Source organism: Pithys albifrons, chromosome 1 (assembly GCF_047495875.1).
Source record: "Pithys albifrons albifrons isolate INPA30051 chromosome 1, PitAlb_v1, whole genome shotgun sequence".
Taxonomy (NCBI): Eukaryota; Metazoa; Chordata; class Aves; order Passeriformes; family Thamnophilidae; genus Pithys; species Pithys albifrons.
The window spans coordinates 66,708,089-66,730,703 of record NC_092458.1 but is presented as its reverse complement, the minus strand read 5'-3'; the positions used below and the strand labels follow the sequence as shown (position 1 = coordinate 66,730,703).

The window sequence follows — 22,615 nt, the reverse complement described above, 5'->3', positions numbered from 1 at the left end:
AAAGCTCCGGTGGTGTGAACCTCATGAGGCTCAGTCATGCGCATCCCTAAGACGGGGGCAGTCTTTGTGGCCAGCACAGGCTTTTGGAGTCTTGTGGACGGAAGGACTTTCACAGCACAGAACAAACAACATGTTTCTCTTGTCACTAGATGGCCCTATCTGCTTTCACTAAACTCACAGGGTTTCCTTTTTACAGCCCCAAATTAGCAGCATCCCTACAGATGTATACTTGGAGGGTCACCAGCCACAGCTGGGAAGGGAAATCTCGGGGAAGTGGGAAAATTCACATGGATTTTGATGATGGTTTTCATTACGTTCTTGATAATTTCCCTGAATATAATGAACACTGTTGCAAGAAACCTTATGCTTTGAGATTTGTATGAAATGGTACTCTTGGGGAGAAGTTGTGGGTTTTCCGCATCTCAGACTCCTCCAGCAGCAGTTGCACATCAGCTTCTGCGCAAATTTAAACCAAAAAGGGAGGAATTTGGGTGGCTGCTGGGCATTTAGCTCAGATGCATACTGCTGGAGAGACAGGGACTTCTTAGGTCCTTCCTTGGGTGGGAGACAAAGAGATGGTGCCTCCCAGCATACTCCTGAGGTGACACAAAGTGATGGTAATGATGCTTTGCATGTTCCTTGTGCTCTACCAGCTACCCCTGAAGTCACCTGGCCTCTGGCCAAGGGATGCTGCACCTATGCCAGCAGCTGCCATCCTGTCCCATGCTGACCTCATGGGACCTGCTTCTGTTCTGGATCTTCTTGAGGGCTGCAGCTTCAAGGCAGAAATTTACCTTCTGAAGATGCTCTCCTTCCAGGACAGGGAGCTCACTGTCACAGCCCATGCACAGCAGCCTGGGGAAAGGTTTGGAGTGATGGGGGCAGTGAGTTGCAGAGAAGTCATCCCATTGGTGGTGGTGGGGACACTCTCCTGGGATTTTGGCTTCTGTGCAGTGGAGCAAGCAGTCAGCCTTGCCTGCTGGAGCAAAGTGTTGGTGTTTAAAGAGAAGGACACTGAACCCTGGCGGTGTGGCAGGCAGAGGACATGCACTAAAGCCCTGTGATGTTTGCTGCCTCAAACCCTTACACTGAAAGTCACATTTTCATGTTTTGGAGGTCTTTGAGTAACTAAAAACCTCCTGCAGGTCTGAATCTGGACAAGCAAGCAGATCTGATTGTTGCTTTCCCCAGGAAAAAAAAAACAAAACTGTACTGTTGAAAAAAAGGTTCAGGGCCTTCACTGGTTCTATTGGCTTAAAGCTGAGTATTTTATCAACTGCTAGATCTCTCAAGCACATTCAAGAGACATTAGAAGGGAAATTCCTGCCTGGAAAAAGTTACTATCTGAGGATATAATCCAAGGCCAAAAAGACTGAGAGCATTTCTCTACTGATTTTGAAAGAATTTGAATCAGACCCTGAGGAACTAGTCTGGCAGCTCTTCCTCACATCAGCAGCCTCTTTGTGCTTTGAGAACACAACCCTTGTAATAAAAACTACTTGCATGGATATTTGAAAGATCACAGCTGGAGCTGCACAAGTGATACAATACACTGGTGTTCAGGGTGGGAAAGGAAGCAAATTCACTTATTTAGATAATTAATAGGCATTTGAGACAAGGGTTGCTGTCTAACACATTACTCACAGACTAATAATTCTGTCTGACAAAGCACCAATTATTGCAATAATGTTATGCTCCACTGAAACAACCATCCCTCATAGCCACTGCTGCCAGGAGAGGATGGGTAAGATTGTGTTTCTCCTTCTGAGTGAACAGACTACGTGAAAGAGAAGCATCCTGGCTACGAGAGGTAGAACTTAGAGAGCTACTGTGTAACAGCTTCTGTTGCAACTGGCCTTCAGAGGATGCCTTGCTTTTATGGCCTCAGATAGCTATAGGCATAATTTTGCACCTGCAGTTTTGATCAGATGGGTAACTGCTGTCCTTATTGACCCATGTCATGTGATGCCTCACGAGGCAGTGCTGTGAGCACAAATAGTTGTGACTTATTATGAAAGGCACCGTTTGCAGGGCAGACATAATGCTGGATGTTAAGTCCCTTCTGAAAACTGACTGTGCCATGAGCCAGGGAGTATGGATAATCCCGTCAATCACAGAATCACAGAATCACAAAATGGGCCGTCCTGGAGCACATGGCACAGGATTGCATCATGATAGCTTTTGAATATCTCCAAAGAGAGAGACTCCACAACCTCTCTGGACAATCTGTTCCAGTGCATGGTCACCCACATAGTAAAGAAGTTCTTCCTCATATTCAAGTGGAACTTCCCATGCATCAGTTTCTGCCCAGTGCCTCTTGTCCTATTACTTGGCACAATGTCCTTTCAGCAGGCAGCTACTTCCTAGAGTTCAGCTTGGGGTCTGAGGAGTAACTCTACTCACTTCAGGGGACTACAGTGGTGAAATAGAGAACTGGAATCATTTTGTTTTAACCTAATCTTGCCTGATCCTGTCTAATGGCTGGGTGAACTGAATGCACAGGTAAGTAAATCCTTCAGTGTGAATGCAGTGAGACAGGGGCGGGAATGGGGTGGAAAAAGGTGTTGCCCAGAAGAGGGCTCCTCCGTTACCCCAGAGCTCACAAAGGGTCTGTGCCCAAGTCCTCCCTTTCCCACAGCTGGAAAGAGCTCATGGTGAGCCATCTTACGGAGTCAGGTTTTTCTCTTCTTTTCATGCAAGCCACGGAAGAAAGGTAAAGATCCAGGACCCAGGCAGCAGTATGAACTGACTGGCCTCCAACTGTCTAAGAAACACCTGGGACTTGGTTCTAATTTGGTCTGTATTACAAACAGGAGATTTTATTCAAAATAAGAAGATCAGGTTAGTCAATGAGAGGGTTGATGGGGTGTAGAGGGCCCTGGCTGCTGCTCCCCATGGATCTGCTGTGCAACTTCACCATTGCTTACATCCCATGCCTCCTGTCCTAGTTCAGCAGGAGGGACCAGCTAACCCTGTGTGGGGGTGATCAAAGCTGTGTATTCTACCCCCTCTATTCATTCCCCAAGTCAATGGGCCATTAGCAGCAGCTGCCCAGGGAGCCATTATCACCTTCACACCCAGCCTGAGGGGGCGGAGCTGCTAATGGGCCATCAACAGCTCAACACCCCCTGGCTCCCAGAGTTAATCACCCATTGTGTGAGTCCCCGCCCAGGGGGAGGGACTGAGAGCTCCCTGAGGGTACATAAGGGGTGGGTAAGAAGACCTCGGGAACCTCTCGTCGGATCCAGAGCAGCAGCAGGACCTTGACAGGAGGAGATCCCCGCTCTCGCCCAGACCACAGCCCTCGCCTGCACCAACAGGTTTTTCTTTTCCTTTTGCTCTGGACTTGGGGGAACCACAGGGGTCTCAGCACAAGGGCAAACAAATCCCCTTGGGTTTGTGCCCCAGGACACTGGGTTATACTGCTGGGGTTTTGTGAGTTGAAAGCAATCTCCCTTGTGTGTCAGTGTTGTTATTGTAATATTATTATTAAATTTTAGGTCTGACTTATAATCTCTCTCGTGGTGAGTTCATTTCCCCTGCTGGTTCACCTTTAAACCAGCACACCTCCCACAGACAGGAGGGAAAATCAGGTGACGCAGATTTCCTCTGTTCCTTCTGTTTTGGGATCAGTCTATCAAGAAATTAATTAAAATCCACTGTGCCCAAGATAGAAAAAAATCATCTGACAAGAAGATGCTCTTATGGAAAACAAGTTTTTGATAGCTTTACATGCTTCTTGAACACAAGGCAAGCCAGTCAATAACATTCCTTGTGGCCTAAAAGCAGAAACATCTGTCAGAGGCGGCTTGCTGGGCTGAATATAGCAGCAGGAAAGCCCAACTGATTAACTCCATCCCCTTCCTAACATGTTTTTGTGGTTCCCAGAAATCCCTAGCAAGGGCTCCTGAGGACACTGGCACCATTACAAGCTAGCTATAATTCAGTAAACAGAGGGATGAAGAAAACATATCCTGACTGCAGTTCATCTCCAGCATCCAGGTTGTGTAACTCACATGTACTGCATCTACTCTCCCCTAGCTATGGGACAAACTTGTGATTTAGGAAAACAGGAAGAGCCCATACTTGGATGAAGGCAAGAATAAAGCTGTTGTTTTGTGGAGCAAAACAAGGTTGGGGTCCATACAACCTTGCAAGTAGACTGCAGCAGGGGGAAATGGCAGAGAATATTAAAGCAGTAATACAGCAGATGCAGGAAGTACTTCCAGTGTGGCTGGTCTGATCCTTCTCGAAGTGAACAAACACCAGGGCCCTCCTCCCAGCTCCTACTCTTCTCATCCACATTCATGAATTCACTTCTATAAAAATTGCTAAAAGTATTTCTTTGCTACGTTTCACTTCCATGCTACCTTACATGAGACACGTTCACCATGTGTAACCGGGGGACTCTTCCACAAACTGTAGGAAGTTTCCTGACAACTACTGCCAACATCATTGAGCTTCTCAACACAATTTCACAGAAATCACAGAGTATTCTGAGTTGGAAGTGACCCACAAAGATCATTGAGTCCAACTCCTAAGTTGAGAAAGGCCCATATAGGGATCAAACTCACAACCTTGGTGTTATTATCACCATGCTCTAACCAACTGAGCTAATCTCAGAGCGGTCCCACGGTGTAAACGAGAGCACTCTGGACTCTGAATCCCAAGGACCTGAGTTCCAGTCTCACTATAGACCGTCCTCTGGCAGTTCAATGCCTCCTTGCCATCCCATCCTGTCACATCTCGGATGCTCAGCAGGGTCAGCCCTGGTTAGTACCGGGTGCTGTGACAGTCCCGAGGACTTCACTGTCACTGTCCAAGCTCGCTCGGCCGTGGCAGATGGACCTCAGGACTTAAACGATGGGGCCAGTTCTGCGCATGCTGTGCCTCACCTAAAAAACCCACTGTACAGACTGGAAGGGCACACCCACGTGGAGAGAGCCCTTCCCAAATCTGCGTTCATGAAGCCTGGCCATACAATACAATCTCAGGGTCATTGCTCCACTGACTCTGGAAAGCCTTTTTATGTTTTGAGACACGTGTCTAATCTTGTTGAAGAATTGTTGAACCACCATTGCAGTCAGGATCACAAAACTTGTAGGGACCAGCTCAAAATACGTGAATAAGTAGTTGGTGTCATTCTTAAGTCACAGTCTCTGTATCCCACCTCCGCGGGACCATGCCAAGAGACATTAGATATGGTGCCTCAAGCAGACAATATCCAACTTGCAACAAGACCATAGGAAAGAGTAATCTTTAATCTTTCAGTTTCCAAATATTCTCATGCAGGTGAATAATTTCTGCAATCCCACAGCTACTTTGGAAGAATATTTATCTGCCTTTTAGTACACATTGAAATAATTTCTGTGTAATGGTCATAAACATAAATCTTTGGATTTCAATTGTGTTGCACAAAGGGAAACTACTTACCTTGGAGATGAAGTCAATATCACTACTTATAGCAGAATAGCAGGATGGGAAAATGAAACAGCCTTTGGTAGAAAAAGATATGTGGCCCATTCACTCGGCAGTTCCTCAGAGGGATATGAGTATTCAAGGCACTACATGAAGCCTTTCCTTGATTGATACTTAATTCTGAGTAGATCCTGCTAGCTTAAAGAAATAATTTTAATCAGAGTCTGAGGGATTTACTATCCTGTGGGGATTTCATGTGCGTGTGAGAGAGTTCTATGTTGTTTTTTTCTTGAGGGAATGAACTACCTCACTTTCCTGGGTTTTTAACATTTATCAGCTGAAGTGTGGACCTTGTGTGGAAAATGTACATCTTCAAACAATTTTTCTCCATTGAGAAGAAGGAGAAGGTCTACCTTCCACCTCACAGTGGAAAATCATAACATCAAATCTGAATGTGAACCCATTCTCTTTCCAGCTCTAGTAGAGGACTCTTCAAAATTCTCCCTCCGCAGTCAACTCAGAAGATATCAAAAGCACAACACATTGAGAATTCCTTTGACCTTGAGTCATCCTTTATTTATATATTTCCAAAATTGAATTAAAATTCCCAGAGAATGCTGCTGAAATCTCCAAATGGCATTGCATAGAGCAAAACCTAATGTGATGAATATTTGTTCTCTGTGTAGCCAGTAGCAAAATTTTCCAAAGTTTTCTCCCTTGCATGCTATTTCCTCACCTATTTCAGAGTGGCTTGAGGCAATATCATATTATCACAGGTGAGGTCTGAAAAAGGAACATTTATAACTTTTTTAAATTTCAGGTTTGCTTTTTATTGCAGTTCCAAGACCAGAAAAACCCAACCAAACAAAGCAATGAACCAAAAAAACCCCCCCAAAAAACAATAACACAACCAACCAACCAACCAAACACAAAAACCCAAACAAAAAACACAGCAGCTTTTTCTTCTAAGTACTTTGTTAGTTTTTGTTAAAAGCTGAGATCTTTTTAGACTGACTTCCCTGCCAAAAAGAAGGTGATTTCTTGCCAGGGTGGGGTTGACTGATTCAGCCCTTCCCTTAATTCTGCTACAGATGAGTAATATAAGAGACATCCCCCCACCAGGGCCACAGGGATGTGCTTCTGGCCGGCATGAATTCCTCACTCTGCCCAGCACTTTCCCTCCCCACAGTGTGCTGTGCACAGCCAATAGGCACCCCATCCTTTGGCACTTACGTCACCTCACTTCTTGTGTCCCTTCTTCTGTTCAGCACTCATACACTCGATTACTGATCCTTATTCCCCCTGTCTTTCCTCCCCCATTTTGCTAGCCTCCTCCAAGCACCATCTGCTCAGGTTTTACAGCTCTGAGGAAACAAACAGGGAAGAAGGATTGGGAATTTTTCTCCACAGGATGGTTCCCTTGTCACAATCATGTTCCAGTTTTCTTACCCTGTCACTCACGCTCTCTCTATGGGGAGAATTGCAGCAGATGGAGGATGTCACCTAAAATAAAGGTTGGGTTACAACTCAAATAGTGCAAAACAGAGCAGACAATGTGATTATAGAATCCTTTAGGTTGGAAAGACCTCTAAGATCATCAAGTCCAACCATCAACCCAGCACTGACAAGCACATCACTAAACCATGTCCCCATGTGCCATGTCTACAGGTCATTGAAATACCTCCAGGGATTGTGACTCCACCACTTCTCTGCACAGCCTGTTCAAATGCCTGACCACTCTTTCCTGAAGAATTTTTTCCTAATATCCAGTCTAAACCTCATGGCACAACTTGAGGCCATTTCCTCTGGTCCTGTCCCTTGTTACCTGGGAGAAGAGACCTACTCTCACTTCACTACAACCTTCTTTCAGGTAGTTGCAGAGAGCGAAAAGGTCCCCTCCGAACCTTCTTTTCTCCAGGATGAACAACCCTAGCTCCCTTGGCTGCGAGTCAGGTACTAGGGAGGTACTGCACAAGATACCACAGTTCCTCACCTCAGCTCAGACCCATACTCTCTTCCTCTAGCTGTGCTTTCAGATGGTTTGGGGACACAGCAGGACCACAGGCCAGGGTGACAGGCCAGCTGCCATAGGATCCCAAACAGCAGGGACACCTCAACCTGGACTACAAATGCCTGAGTTTCGGCGGAGGTTGTAGGCAGCGTGCAGCAGAGGCTGATGTCAGGGTCCATGAGATTCCCCTGGTCTGGACCAGAGGTTGACCAGCATCATGCAGACCCATCCGCAGAAAAGGCAGGGAGATAAACCAAACCTGCTCAACAAGCCCTTGTCCCAACACATTACCTGGAACCTTCAAGAGCCATGAAGTGCTTCTGAGGGAGGCAGCAGAGTCCCTGTGTCCTTAAAACCTTGGGAGAGTTGCTGGATGTGAAGGGACACAGGATTAGGCCTGTGAATCTCTGCATAACTGAGTCTGGAGAAGGGCAACAAAGCTAATGAAGGGACTGGAGCACAAGTCCTATGAGGAGCAACTGTGGGAGCTGGGGTTGTTCAGCCTGGAGAAGAGGAGACTCGAGGGTGATCTCACCACTCTCCACACCTCCATGAGAGGAGGTTGTGTCCAGTGGGGATCGGCCTCTTCTCCCAGGCAACCAGCAATGGGATGAGAGGACACAGTCTTGAGCTGTGCCAGGGTAGGTCTAGGTTAGACATAAGGCAGAATCTCTTCACAGAAGGGGTGATTAGATATTGGAATGGGCTGCCCAGGGAGGTGGTGGAGTCACCATCCCTGGAGGTGTTCAAGGAAAGACTGGACTTGGAGCTTTGTGCCATGGTCTAGTTGACATGGTGGTGTTTGGTAACAGGTTGGACTTGATGATCTCAGAGGTCCAACCTAACTGATTCCGTGTTTCTGTGCAAGGGCTCTGAGCAGCAGTCACGGGGGTGTCCGTCTGTGACAGTGACAGGGGTGTCCATGTTTCGCAGTGACAGGGGTGTCCGTGTGTGACAGTGACAGGGGTGTCCGTGTGTTGCAGTGATGGCGGTGTCCATGTGTGACAGTGACAGAGGTGTCCGTGTGTCCCAGTTACAGGGGTGTCCATGTGTTCCAGTGACAGGGGTGTCTGTGTGTGACAGTGACAGGGGTGTCTGTGTGTCCCAGTGACACAGTGTCAGAGACTGAAACGGTTAATGATTTATTCATTCTAAGAAACTTTGCAGGCTTTTGACTTTTGCATTATACCCCTGATGAGCAGTTGGGCCCATTCCTTCCTCCAGTGCTCGAGCCCTGAAGAGGCAAGGAGAGCCGTTGCCCTACCCTTCACATGAACCCGGCGAATATGGGGATTCAGAGCCCGGCTGGTGACACTGCTTCATGGAAAACAACCCCCTGCCTCGGAGGGAGGTGCAAAAGGCATGCTAAGGCTATAAAAATGGACTGGTGACTTTGGGAATTTGGGTTGTGTTCTTCGCCCCTGCCTCCTGCAGGACTGCTGAGATGCAACGCTGGATCCCTAGGGCAGTGACTATGTAACTTTTCCATTCTCACCTTCTCTCATCTCTTCTTTTTCCTTTCTGTTCTGGACTCTTCTCCCGTCTTTCTTCCCCCCAAGCATCTCCCCCCCCCCGCCCCCCCCAAGGTTATTTTCTATGTCACACTATACGGAATTGTTAAAGAAACACCGATTATATAGTGTCGTTTCACTTTAATCCACCCAAAAGGGAATGATTAAAAACAAACTAGGTTACCCCCGTCCCCTTCCCAGGAGCGGGTCGTGGCACAGGGTGTCCATGTGTGACAGTGACGGGGGTTTCCCTGTGTCCCAGTGACAGGGGTGTCCGTGTGTCCCAGTGACGCGGGTGTCCGTGTGTGACAGTGACAGGGGTGTCCCTATGTGACAGTGACAGGGGTGTCCCTATGTCGCAGTCTGTGTGTCCTAGTAACAAGGGTATCCGTGTGTCCCAGTGACAGGGGTGTCCGTGTGTCCCAGTGACAGGGGTGTTCGTGTGTCCCAGTGACAGGGGTGTCCGTGTGTCCCAGTGACAGGGGTGTCCGTGTGTCCCGGTGACAGGGGTGTCCGTGTGTCCCAGTGACAGGGGTGTCCGTGTGTCCCAGTGACAGGGGTGTCCGTGTGTCCCGGTGACAGGGGTGTCCATGTGTCCCACTGACAAGAGTGTCCGTGTGTCCCCACGGGGCCGACCCCGCTCCCCCCGCCCCCGCCCAGCCCCTCACGCCACGCCGCGCTGCGCACGCACCACCCCCGCCCCGTTCCCGCGCCGGTCACGTGGCCTGCGCCATGGCAGGGCAAAGGGCGGCGGGAAGAGACGGCGGGAGCGCTAGGACCGAGAACGCCGGGAACGGCGGCGCCGGGAACGGGGACACCGGGAACGACAGCATCGGGAAGGAGGACGCTGGGAACGAGAGCGCCGAGAACGGGGACGCCGGGAATGAGAGCGCCGGGAACGGCAGCGCCGGGGAGGGGAGCGGGAGCGCACTCCCTGCCCGCCCGCACATCTGCTCCTTCCCCGGCTGCTACGCCACCTTCAGCAAGGGCTGGCGGCTGGCGGCCCACCTGTGCCGGCACACGGGCGAGGTGGGTGGGTCGTGAGGCCGAGGTGGCGGCGCTGGGCCCCGCGGGGGAGAGGCAGCCCTTCGGCTCCGCGGGGTCCCGGGACACCTCGGCTGGGTCCCGGGCATCCCGCTGCCGGCAGCCCCCGCCAGCAGCCGAGCCCCGGGGCTGACGGGGCTGCCCCTTGTCTTGCAGAGGCCCTATGTTTGCGATTATGAAGGCTGCGGCAAAGGTTTCACGAGAGACTTCCACCGCGCTCGACACCTCCTCACCCACACCGGGGAAAAGCCCTTCCAGTAAGGCCCAAGGTTTTGCTCCCCAAGCGGGAGGGAGTGTGCTCGTCCGTGCGGAAATGGAGTTAAAACTGAGGGTGGCAGGGGGCATGCATGCCCAGCTTCGGTGTCGTGAGTGCTGCCAGGACAGTGGGCACACAGGGTGGGATGTGGGGATCTCCCCAGCCTAAAACCTGGCAGTGATCCATAATAGATGCTTAAAGGCATAGGCAGATCTTTTCCTAAAATACATTATTAAAAGAAGGGAGGCAATTTCCTGTTAGCAAGCCCTTAGTAGCTGCATGTCATGGATTAGGAGCTAGGAATTCCTGTGTGTTTTATTAAAATTATCTTATGTTTCATGTAACTGTTGATTGTAACTTAGCCTCTGGTTTTTGATGTCTTTAAAGCAAACTTTTATATTTGGGTTGTGAATTTCAGTTACTCTTCATGTGTTCCTCTCGTCCAATGATTTCCGTATCTGCCTAGGGAACAAATCACTGTCAGCGGTAATAAAAAACACAGTTGATTTACAGGTGCACAGCTGATGGATGCAAGGAGAAATTTGGAACAAAATCAAACTTAAAGAAGCACCTTGAGCGCAAGCATCAAAATCAGCAAAAGCAGTATGTGGTGAGTAGTTACCTTAGTACTGTGTAGTGAAGGCTAAACAAATTCCTTTTTGTGTATCTGGTGAAATTCTTCAACTTATTATCTGGTACTTATGTAAGTTCAAAGACTGTGAATGGCATTTCAGCAAACACATGAACTGAGCTGTCATTATTTGGCCTCTAACGATAACTTAATTTTCTCAATAGTGCGACTTTGAAGGCTGTAACAAGTCTTTTAGGAAGCATCAACAACTTAAAATTCATCAGTGTCACCACACCAATGAACCTCCCTTCAGGTAGGTGAATAACTTTAATAATGAACTTTAACTTCTGTTTAAACACTCAAGATAAAAACAGGTGCTTTTTCTCAGCCTTTTCATTGATGTGGCATTAAAAAAATTGAATCAATTTGTAGTCATGGCGGTGAGTATATTTCTTGTAGTAGTCCTTTGCTCAGCAGTCTGTTTTGAGCAACAGTCTTGGTGGTCTGAAACTTTGGCATTTCAGCAATTCCAGCATTCTTATGGTATATTACAGGTTCGCAGGAAAAAGAATTCCTCCCAGCTTTTAGTTCACAGCATCTGAAATCATGCACAGTAACTTGCACAGTAACTTTCACTCTGAGCTTGCAGCTAGCCAGTAAAAAATGAGTGACTTGGCTAACACTGAAGTGAGTAGTACCTTAAAGGTGAGAGACTTGGACACCAGTCTTGGAAGCTGTGCACTGAAAGTCCATAAAGATAATGCATCAGTATAGATCTGATGAGAGCAAAGTTTAGTTTTACAGGTAGAACACACTTAACATGAGTGTTCATTCCACTTAAGTGAAGTGCACTAGTACGGCTGGGTGACAGACACAAAAATAGCCAGTGCCCTGCTGTTGCTCTGACTGCTGGATCTGTACCAGCCACTTAAACCTTCTACTTTTTGTCTTTTACGTTTCAAGAGCCTACTGTGTAGGGATGACAGGAGGCTTGACTCTCTAGCTAAAGCTTAACTTACTGTCCATGTAGAAGTCATACTATAGTTCTAACTCTCAAAGGCATTAGAGTCCTCTACTAGAAAAATATTATGTAATTAACTTTTACAAGGTGGGGGCACACACACACAGGTCCCTAGGCAAGGGTAAACTTGGATTATTGTCTTCACTTTGATTGTTCTTGACTTAAAGATGTAAAAATACGTGGATACAGTGAAAGAAACTAAACTACTGTATTTTATACCTAGATGTAACAAAGAAGGATGTGGAAAGGACTTTTCTACTCCAAGTCAACTAAAGCGGCATGAGAAGGTACATGAAGGTAAAACAGCTTTTTCTTCTTGCTTCAGTTATGTTTCAGCAAAGGAAAAAGGACTTCTTCCCATAGAGAGTATGCATGTATGACAGACATGAAAGTATTCTGGGCTAGTGATCCAGACAGACTAAACAAGAACAGCCATTTTGAATAGTCAAATGGGATACAACTGCAAGGCATTGCAGTGTTTGTTTGCAGTGTGTTTGTGGCAGGCTGAACAGAGCTCAGGATTCCTTCAGTCATTTCGTCTCCTGAAGTGCTTCCTTGTCAATAATACATCTGCTATAGACAGGCTATGGTTAAGGCACTAACCTAGACCTCCAGGGCTTAGGATCAGTTGCCAGCTCTGCCACAAATTTCCTATGGAGCCTTGGCAAAATCATGTGTGTTTTTAGTTAGTAATGGACCTACATGAAAGGTTTTTAAGTGAAATTATCATGACATAGTCATGAATGTTTGAGCTAATCTCGCTACACTCCTGTCCATTCTTTCAATACTATTGACAGCTAACCAGCTTTCCAGTGATAGCAAAAATCCATAAACAAACCAAACAAAGCCAACAGACTAGGAAGAGTATCAAGAAAGCCGTTCTTAAGAAAAGGACTTGTTTACAGTTGTTTGACCTTTCCAGTCCTGACATTTAAATAGTGTTGATTTTCTATGGTTCCTATCTGCTTTATAGAATGGTAGAGTCTCTAGACCTGGAATATTACTGTATGGTTAAGAATTTGCAGTATAAATACTTACATAGAAAAAAATATATCATTATTTTCACCTATTTGAGTGAAAGAAGTAACTGTACTGAAACAAGGAGAGTTTCATAAAATCATTTAAGTCAAAAGGGACCTCAGGAGGTCATCTGGTCCAGCTCCCTACTCAAGGCAGGATCAGGTAGACCAGCTTGCTAAGAGCTGCATTCAGTGTTTTTGAATGTTTCTGTGGCTAGGGCTTCCACAGCCTCTCTGGGAAACTTGAGTCAGTAATACAAACTTTCTTTCTTAAACCTGGTAGGATTTTCTCATGTTTTGTTCCTTGTCTCTTGTCCCATTCCTGTGCAGTATGAGAGAAGAAATTCCTGGCTTTTAATTTTTAAGTGCTGGAAGTGGAGTTCCCTCTTATAAAACTGGAGTGTTTGCCAGACTCTTTGTGATTGTAAACATCTGTCCTGTCCAACAGGCTATGCATGCAAGAAAGAAAACTGCTCATATACTGCAAAAACTTGGACAGAGCTTCTGAAACATAATAAAGTCAGTCATACAGGTAAACTCCAAATGCTTTAATTAACTGAACTTTTGATGAAAAAAAAGAAACCAACTGCTGACTTGAAGAGGAGTCTATGCTGAACTCATTTCATCAACTTGTCATTGTGTACAAGCTTAATGCTTTATTGGTAGACTGGTTGTCACTGGCTAGACCTTTATGTGATTACAGTGCTGCTCCATATGCTAACTTTGCTTTACGGTTCCAGTTAAGAAGAAATTGTTTAATGCAGGGTTTTGGATATGGATAATTCATACTACATTACTCTTCCAGTCTCTTGAGTTCCTTGCATTTCATGTGGATATTAGCATTGTTCTGGAGTACTTCTAGGCTCTGATTCTGAGCTTCTATAAGAAAGTGTTAATTTATACTCTGCCTTCCTCTCTCCCACTCAGAGCTGATTGTTTGCAGTGAGTGTTGCAAAACTTTTAAGCGGAAAGATTACCTCAAGCAGCATCAAAAAACTCATGCTGTGGAAAGGGAAGTCTGCCACTGCCCAAGAGAAGGATGTGGAAGAACTTACACAACTTTATTTAATCTTCAAAGCCATATCCTCTCTTTTCATGAGGAGAAAAGACCATTCTCTTGTGATTATCCAGGCTGTGGAAGAGTGTTTGCAATGAAAGTATGTGGTTTTTAAACTGTTCTTATCTAAATCACGTAATCTGAAATTATAAACCTAACTCTTTTTTTCCTGCTCTTTGTAATTGTAGCAGAGCCTAGCAAGGCACGCAGTTGTACATGATCCTGAAAAGAGAAAGCTGAACTTGAAAGTAAGTTATACTCTTGAAAAAGACTTCTCAACCATACCCTGTCACTGCAGGGGAGAGTAAATGTTCCAAGTTTTAGAATGTGACTTCAAGCAGAAAAACAGGTTAACTATCCAGTTAATTTGTGAGATTCTTAATTTCTGAAGTTCCTTTAGCTAATGCAGTGGTGGCCTTTTTGTTGATTTCTTCTTTCCCCACCACATTAGTAGTCTTTGTTCCATAGATACCCTAAGTTTACTAATTGTGGATTTATTTCTGCCAGGCAAAGCGTTCCCGTCCCAAGAGGAGCTTGGCCTCCTGTCTGAGCGGCTACATTCCTCCTAAAGCAACGCCGGGAAAGGATGCGGTTGTGACAGAAAGAAAGACAATGGATAAGCTTGTGGAAAATGAAATACCAACTGTTGAAATTCTGACTCTGCAGTAAAGATTAACTGAGACAACATTCTTCATTGAATGACCAATGCAAAGCTCAATGATAACTTTATCAAGTGAATATTTTTATTTTATTTTTTAATAAATTAGTATTGTTTATATCGCTTGATAAAGTCACTGTTGCAACTCATTTGACTTCAGATCTTCCTTTTCCTCTTTCTTCACAGTACTGGTTTTCTGGTTTTCCATCTTCTGGTGTGCTTTCAACTCTTTGTCAGACATGTGTCTAAAAATACAGGCACTCACTCCTTCTCTAGTAAGTTTTGGCTTGGAAAGATAAGTGGCTTTCTCAGACACAGTCTCCAAAATTTGATCGAAAAGCGTGAACTAAAAAGGAGGAGAAAAATAGGACTACATGAATGCACAAATATGTGTAGAAAAATATTTCAAGCTGTTCTGTAATGACATGCTCTCTTCCTTAATGGTTTAGCTGTTAGCTGAAACAACTTAGGTGGTAGTCCTGGCTTGAGAAGTTCAGCTTGTCCTTTCCTAACTGTTCTTTCCTCATAAGGAAGTTTAGGGAAGTCACAAAACAAGGCTTAAGCCATTTCCTAGCATTCAGGCTGAACTCGTGCCTCATCTTGTTTTGTTTGCTCTTTAAGGGTGTCTGTTGTCTGTGAGAGTGGTCTGCATCTGACTTCTACCCACCCTCCTCTTCCACTACATTTCAGTCACATCATTATGGGGCTTTCCTCTCAAGGGGCAGTATTGTTCCAAGATTAGCAGAACCTGGTAATATTGAACTGAGTGATAACAGTGCATTTCTGTAACACACTGAATTCCTCTGAGCTCATAATTAAGCTTTTAAATTTAAGGACAATGTAAATCTGGATTGTGTCATGAAGTGTTCTGCTCCCTCCTATAATCAGTTCCTCCTGTTAACCTTTCCCTGTGGATTTAACATCCTATAAAAATTCACTAGAGAGATTACAAGGGGAAAAAAAAAAGAAAATCTTACATGGAATCTATAAAAAAGCCATTTGTGCAGACGACAATGAAATCTCAAGGCTCTGCCATTATACTAGATATGCCACCAGTTCCCCAACATATTTTTAAATGTTCACTTTGCCAGTCTTAAGACACCATTCCACTAGTCTTTCATGCCACAGTGGCCAGCTAACCTTAGCCACAGCTGCACACATATATCTCCAGAAGAAGTTAGGTTATTGAAATAATCCAGCTAAAATACAGCAGAACTTTTTCAAATGTCACTGTTTTCAGTGAGTGAGCTGCCTTAAGTCATAGATAGGAAAATTCGACCAGCCCAGTTAATACGGTGGTGCTGTATAGGAATAGGAACTGCTTAGACTGTGCTGTCAAAGTATTATAACTGCATTCTTAAGAAAGCAGTGTTTGAAGTGGCTCTGTGGGACTACTTTTCTAGAATTGCAGTGTTTGAACAGAAGCAGCCTAAGATAGGCAACCAGTACTGGCACAAGACCTAGACCTTCATGTACTTTAGCAGTATGTGAAATACTAAAATTTGTGGCAGTACAGAATAGGGAAGGTTAATACAACTACAGCTATTTAATGAAATTGGTTCAATTTCCAGGAATTCACTTACCATGTCTGTATTGCTGCCTTTTGCTTGCCGGATGATAACTTTCACATGGTATTTCTTTTCAATCCACTGTGCTATCTGTTTAGTCTTGGTCTCTAAGTCGTTCTTGGCAATAGCTGAAGAAAAGGATAGCTCCTTCTGAACCACTCCTGTTTAAAACAGAACTGAAACTGTGTTGGCTTAATATCTGACAAACCTGTATCGGTTGCTCTCTTTTAACAGCTTATGGTGCTTTGCTTAACTCTCTCCTCCCACCCTGCTTTCTCAGAGCATCCCAATCTCATTGTCTTAGCATGAAAGACTCTCACCTCAAAAGGTGATAATCTCACACTCTCATTAACTGGGAGAGTGAGTGCATATTTGAGGTACACAGGCTCTTCAGGGTCAGAAGGCTTAAGATATTTTTAAAGAGTCTTGTTCATACCATCTGCATTGTAGGTCTAACAAACAGGTGAGGATTTGATCTGGAATTAAAGACTTAGTGTGCAAACCCCTACATTCTGCACACAGCACAGCTGAAGCTTTAATGTTTGATAGTGCTTCATCTCAAGTCCATTTTACTGAATGGTCAAGTGTAATATTCAACTGGAAGCATGATGATGCCTTGTATATGAACAATTTGCGGTCTTCCTTCTTCAAGTTCCTGTAAAGGAGTTACCATTTGAATCATCTTTTTGTAGTTTCTTGAACAGAGCAACTCACTACCACAATAGTGCTCTTTTCTGAAATCAGAACTCTACACAAAGCACAGATCTCATTATCAGCCTGAGGATAAGAGAGGATACAAGGTCACAAGCCTTTTGTAAAACCTCTTTGCCAAACACTGTTTGTTAAACTGCTGGAGCAGGCTGTCTTAAGAAAGAGAAACCTTAAAAGTGTTCAATATTGATAAAGTTTTCTCTTACTCTGTGCAAGAAAGGGCTCAAGACTTTTGTTTTCTTCGTAGCAAATGAGGAAGAGAGTGTTTCATGACCACTGGTGACAAATTATATAATTATATTGGAGTAGCTGGTGCTCAGTTTGTAAAAACTGCCTGTCACTCTGCCTTAGTCAAAGAACAGAAACTCAGTGAGTCTCACGGCACCAGGGTCTCATTATATTCATTTAAATAAAAATATTTTTAAAAAATCAGCAGATGCCAAAATAGTAAATTCTGAGAAGGCAATAGAAGGCGCCTCTGTGAAAGACTAATCCAAAATTTTATTTTCACCACTGCAAATCCTTAATAGCATGGACTGCAGTGACATTGCTTTGGATTTACACAAATACAAATAAGAGGATTTAATCTGCTGAAACCACTTTTAATGCAGCATTTTTCAAAGTGCTCAGTGCTGTAATATCTACAATGTACATACCTGATTTTGGACTTGCTTTTTTCTTCTCTGCACGTCTAAGCTGTTCTTCGTGGATCTGCTGCCCAGTCATCAGTCTGTATACTGGAGGTTCTACATTCTCTTGAAGGAGAACTAGTTTCAGGTCATGTTGATCCATGAGTTTGAGTGCCTCTGCTCGGTGCATGTCTCCCAAGCTCTCTCCATCCTGGCTGATTACGTGCAAAATACGATGGGGAATTCTTCGCCCAACACTTCCAAATGCTGTTTTCCCTTTTGGTTCTGTCTGAGATTTTTCAGCTGTACAAAATGGCTGAGTAAGTGCAAATATAGTTGACTTTCGAGGGTTAGGTACCACTATACAGAATGGAAAAAAGCACCACTTTTGTGACGTCTGTGTCAGAAGAGTACCAAAGAACCTTTTTGCATATCTGTTCTCATTTCTGGTTGCTTGACATAAATGTTTCATCACACATAATGTGGTCATTCTGAGGAAGAAATAAAAATAAGTTACCCCCATCAGTCAGATTCTTCTAGTTATATTAGGAAGACTCGACTCCAGTTAGGTAATCCTTAATCCTTGAAACTACTCTTTCAAAAAGATGCATGGTGTTACTATACAGAATGAGCAATTCTACAGTCATTTTACAGTAACAGAGGAATTTAACCCAGAGAGAAAGTCTGACTAGGGAGCAAAATTTTTGATGTTATCTTCAGTATTTTAAAATCTGAGCCTGAACTCCTTTAAAGAATCCAATACTTCTAGTTCCTTTATCCTCACAAGAGTATCTACTCTTACACAGCTTGTTTGTGTATAGAGAGATTAGCCAATGGTTAAGAGGGAGAATTTGCTTTCAAATAAAAAGACATGTCACCATTTTCATATTTTCAGTTCAGATATTTTCATGAAGTATCTGAATGTCAGAACTTTTTTCCTGCTTGATGCTTTTCTTTGGCGAGATTTTAATTTAAACCACAGTAATTCCAAACCACCCTAATCACACAATAAATGAAGTTGTAATTTGTGCAACGTCCAACATCTACAGCCTGACTTTCCTATGTTTTGTAAGGTTTTGGAATTCAAAGCTTTGGCTATACAGATTAAGACTGCCACACAAAACTTTCACTTTGGCATTATGACATTGCAAAGTAACTATTACTATACTTGAAAATACAGCTTATCCCAGGGTTGAAAACTCTTCCATAGCTAGCATACAACTTGCTTCTCACACCACTGACTCCAAATTGTGTATTTGTTTTAACATTTTCCAAATGACATTTTGTGAAAGTAATACAGGTAGTTCCTTGGTCTTATATGGATTAAGCACTAGTATTATTTCAGTAACTTTATAAAAAAATAAAGAAAAAAGTTCCCTTACTGTCTTTTAAGCTCAAGTCTACTGATTCAGTCATGTTTCAAAAGTGAAAAAGGTGCCTTAATTTCAAAGCTATTTTATCAGACATTTAAAGTACTGATTGACTTTTCCTTTTTTCCACCAACATTACATTTAGGGTGGTACATTCCTATTGATAGTGATATGATTTTTTCCAGTTATCAAACTTTATCTATCTTACAGACAGAAAGAACGTACCTAAGTACCATTTCACCAGAACAACCTAATAAAAACACTGCTAGAGAGTTTCTTCTTGAATGATGAAAAAGGCTTGTGAGAAAAAACCCAGAAAGACAGAACTATGACTTGCCTGCAATACAGGGACTGGCAACAAAGAACAAGACTCATATGTCCAAGATCCCCGTGTGCAAATTAAAATTTAAATAAATTTAAATAAATTGTTACAAGCATCTATCTTGGCACGGTACTCATGATGCTATAAACTTTCAAAACAAGCTTCAAAATACACCAGTGCTTGAACACTATTGAAATTGATCTTTGAGACATTTGTTCCATTTGTATTTTTTTCCTCGTTCTTCCCTGGTTCCCTCATTCCCCTGGCAATTTTGGTGCAGCTGACCATTTTTTGCATTTTGCTCAAAACTTCAGAAATTGGCCATTGTCTAACAGCTGCAAAAAACATTAGGGATAAAGAGCAAACTCTGAGTTTTATCTGCACTTTTGGTATTCTGTGTTTAAAAGGAACCAAGTACATGAAAAGCCAAAGATGACACAGGAAACCAAACACATGCCACACCAGAGAAGCTTGCAAGAGTGTGACCTCTTGCAAGAGTGTGACAAAAGAGGAAGGAATGTGACTCCACTTTGTAAATATATACACATATATATCTACATATACAACATTCTGTATCCATGTGCATGCATGTACATTGGAACGGTGCAAACCATCAGCAAGGATAAGGAGGTATTTATAATTCTGAGCAGTGCTGGCACAGGAACAAGTAAAATGACTTCCTGTGGAAAAAACCTGGTCTGAAAAGGGGGACAGTTTGGAGCCTGGGATGGACTTTATATCTTAGCAGAAGGGGCAAAGTCTATATAAACTGCTTGAAGGTGGTGCCAGATCAGTGCATGAACAGAGCAGTATGACACAGCTGTGTGCTACAGCAGGATCCCAAACTCAAGCTAGTCACAGGGCACAAAACAGAAATAACAGGATATCCACAGCAGAGTCTAAAAACTGCTAGAGCTACTGTACCTTCCTGCTCTGGGCTTTGCCTCTGCCAAGTCCAGGCCAGAAACATGACCCCTGTGAAAACAGGTGGGTTTTTTTTAGTGTGACAACGGCCCTACAACTAAACACCCACTGCCAACACACAACTATCTTTGTGCATCATCAGTGCGGTCACAAAGGAACCAAGACATCCTTCTTTTTAAAATGGTTTCACAAACCAGGTCTGGATCATGCACTGCACTTGGTCTGTAATCTGGGCATCACTGCCGCATTATAAAATTATATAATTAACTTTATCTTTCATTCAGAGGAGCCTGGCTTGCCTCTGCTAGCTGCTGACTTTTAAAACTAAGTAACAGTATCACAGCAGTTTATTTTAAAACGTTAATCTTGCTCTACTGAATACCTGGCTTTACTACCTGACTTTCCTTCCCTGTTGCTATTTAAGTTCAATATATCCAGTCCTAATTGCCTGAAATGAAATTACCCCTTTTATTTCGGGCACACAGGGAAGCACAGGAACAGCGGTGGTTCCTGCAGGAGCACCCGCGGCTCCCGCGCTGGCAGGACGTGTCCGGCCGTGGGTACCTGCCCCACGGGGCGGGTCTGCATCCCGCGGGAGCCGCTGCCGCGCGTGTCCTTCGCGTCAGCAACACGCTGCTTCAATTTTAAGCATAGATTTGTGCGGCGTGCCGAGGAGAGGGGCTGTGCATGGAGGTGTGACCGTGCGTTGTCCTGCCCATTTCACTGCGGGGGTCACTGTGTGTGCGTGGCCCCGCGCTTACCTGCCGGCCGAGCCGCCGGCCGGGGCCCGCCGCAGCAGTCGAAGGACCTGTGCGGTCCGCCGGGAAGTCGCAGAAAGTCCCTCCTCTCCCCTTTCCTCTTCCTCTTCCTCCTCCTCCTCTTCCTCTTCCTCCTCCCGCGCCTCCGCTTCCTTCTATCCCCGCCCCTTGCGCCCGCGTGTGCCCGTTCGCGTGAGCGCGCCTGTGCGAGCTTGTGATGGGCTTATGGGTGGGTGGGAGTGGGGTGCCTCTGTCTGTGTGCCTGCGTGTCTGTGCCCGTGCTCTGGTCCGTGTGTCTGTATGTGTCTGTGTGTGCCAGTACTGTCATCCGTGTGTCTGTGCCTGTGCCCTGGTATGTATGTGTGTGCCTGTCTGTGTCTGTGCGTGCCTGTGCAGAGGGGGTGTGTGTGTGTATGTGGATGTGTGTACCTCAGTCTGTGTGTGCTTATGCACCGGTCCGTGTGTGTCAGTGTGTCTTTGTGTGTCTCTGTGTGCTTATGCACCGGTCCGTGTGTGTCAGTGTGTCTTTGTGTGTCTCTGTGCTTATGCACCGGTCTCTGTGTGTGTCTGTGTGTGTGTGTGTGTGTGTGTGTCTCTGTGTGCCTGTGGCCTGGTCTGTGTGTATCTGTGAAGAGCTGTGTGTATGTGTATGTGTGCTTATGCTCTAGTCCGTGTGTGTCTGTGTGTGCCTGTCCACCAGTTTTTGTGTTTCTGTCTCTGCCTGTATGCTGATACGTGTGTGCCTGTGCCCTGGTCCGTCTGTGCGTGTCTGTGCACTGGCCTGTGCCCGTGCACCGGTGTGGCCACGCACGCCTTCCTGCGGGTTCCTGTGTGCTGTGCATACCTTGGGTACTCACAGGCGTGTTTCTGCATTTGCCGGTTTGTGTTTCTTACAGAGTTTCTGCCTCTGGATGGATGCGCACACTTGCATGTGGATCTGTGCATTCGCTTTGTCTTCCCATGTTTCCATGCTAATACATGTGTGGTGTGCCTGGTTCTGTGTGTGCAGTTGTTGGGAAGTGGTGTTTTCCTGTGTGTAGCCACCGAGCTGCATCCTTCTGTTGATTCTCAGTGTCTTTGCCGTGCTGTGGGTGTAAGGACCATGGTTTGGAGATGGTCTTCACTGTGCTCGGGGCCCATCCCAGGAGGGTAGTTTGTGGCTGACGGTGCTGAGCACTTTCTGTGTGTGTTGATGTGTGCACCTGAGTCATAGGATCATAGAATGGTTTGGGTTGGAAGGGATCTTTAAAGGGCATCTAGTCCAACCCCCGTGCAGTAAGCAGGAGCAGGGATGTCTTCAATTAAATCAGGTTACTCAGAACCTTGTCCATCCTGACCTTGAATGTTTACTGGGATGGGACCTGTACCACCTCTCTGGGCAACCTGTAGTGGTGTTTCACCACCTTACTTGTAAACAATTTCTTATTTATAGCTAGTCTAGATCTACCCTCTTAGTTTAAAACCATAACCCCTTGTCCTATCACTACGGGCCCTGCTACAAAATCTGCTCCGATATTTATTATATGGGAAGTTCCCGTTTTTCCGTATTTTCCCCTTTACGCCCTGGGAGGCTGCTATAAGTTCTCCCCAGAGCCTGCTCCAGGCTGAACAATCCCAATTTTCTCAACCTGTCCCCATAGGAGAGGTGCCCCAGCCCCCTGAGCATCTTTGTGGCCCTCTTCTGGACTCCATCAGGTCCGTGTCCTTGTGGGGAATTGGCCCCCAGAGCCCGATGCAGTACTCCACCGGGCTGTGTACCATAGTACG

General features: G+C 45.1%; 2 protein-coding genes across 2 annotated transcripts; one reads left to right on the top strand and one right to left on the bottom strand.

The window, feature by feature from the left end:
• The first annotated feature begins 9,656 nt into the window (after positions 1 to 9,656).
• Positions 9,657 to 14,715, top strand: GTF3A (general transcription factor IIIA). The gene is made up of 9 exons (XM_071553475.1): positions 9,657 to 9,969; positions 10,141 to 10,241; positions 10,754 to 10,850; positions 11,036 to 11,124; positions 12,056 to 12,129; positions 13,300 to 13,383; positions 13,779 to 14,008; positions 14,097 to 14,156; positions 14,416 to 14,715. Exons 1-9 carry the CDS (start codon positions 9,673 to 9,675, stop codon positions 14,575 to 14,577), a joined length of 1,194 nt encoding a protein of 397 aa, XP_071409576.1. The 5' UTR covers positions 9,657 to 9,672; the 3' UTR covers positions 14,578 to 14,715.
• Positions 14,630 to 20,937, bottom strand: MTIF3 (mitochondrial translational initiation factor 3). The gene is made up of 4 exons (XM_071553489.1): positions 20,852 to 20,937; positions 17,502 to 17,965; positions 16,150 to 16,295; positions 14,630 to 14,912 (listed from the first exon to the last, which is right to left on the bottom strand). Exons 2-4 carry the CDS (start codon positions 17,962 to 17,964, stop codon positions 14,700 to 14,702), a joined length of 822 nt encoding a protein of 273 aa, XP_071409590.1. The 5' UTR covers position 17,965; positions 20,852 to 20,937; the 3' UTR covers positions 14,630 to 14,699.
• Positions 20,938 to 22,615: the final 1,678 nt, after the last annotated feature.

What these genes read in the sequence shown, in the direction of transcription:
- MTIF3 (XM_071553489.1), bottom strand. Translation starts at nt 17,964, where the DNA reads ATGACCACATTATGTGTGATGAAACATTTATGTCAAGCAACCAGAAAT. An exon ending in AAAAGCAAGTCCAAAATCAG is followed by an intron (nt 16,296 to 17,501) that starts GTATGTACATTG and finishes TGTTTTAAACAG; the next exon opens with GAGTGGTTCAGAAGGAGCTA. An exon ending in AAGGCAGCAATACAGACATG is followed by an intron (nt 14,913 to 16,149) that starts GTAAGTGAATTC and finishes CCTCCTTTTTAG; the next exon opens with TTCACGCTTTTCGATCAAAT.
- GTF3A (XM_071553475.1), top strand. Translation starts at nt 9,673, where the DNA reads ATGGCAGGGCAAAGGGCGGCGGGAAGAGACGGCGGGAGCGCTAGGACC. An exon ending in TGTGCCGGCACACGGGCGAG is followed by an intron (nt 9,970 to 10,140) that starts GTGGGTGGGTCG and finishes CTTGTCTTGCAG; the next exon opens with AGGCCCTATGTTTGCGATTA. An exon ending in GAAGAGTGTTTGCAATGAAA is followed by an intron (nt 14,009 to 14,096) that starts GTATGTGGTTTT and finishes TTGTAATTGTAG; the next exon opens with CAGAGCCTAGCAAGGCACGC.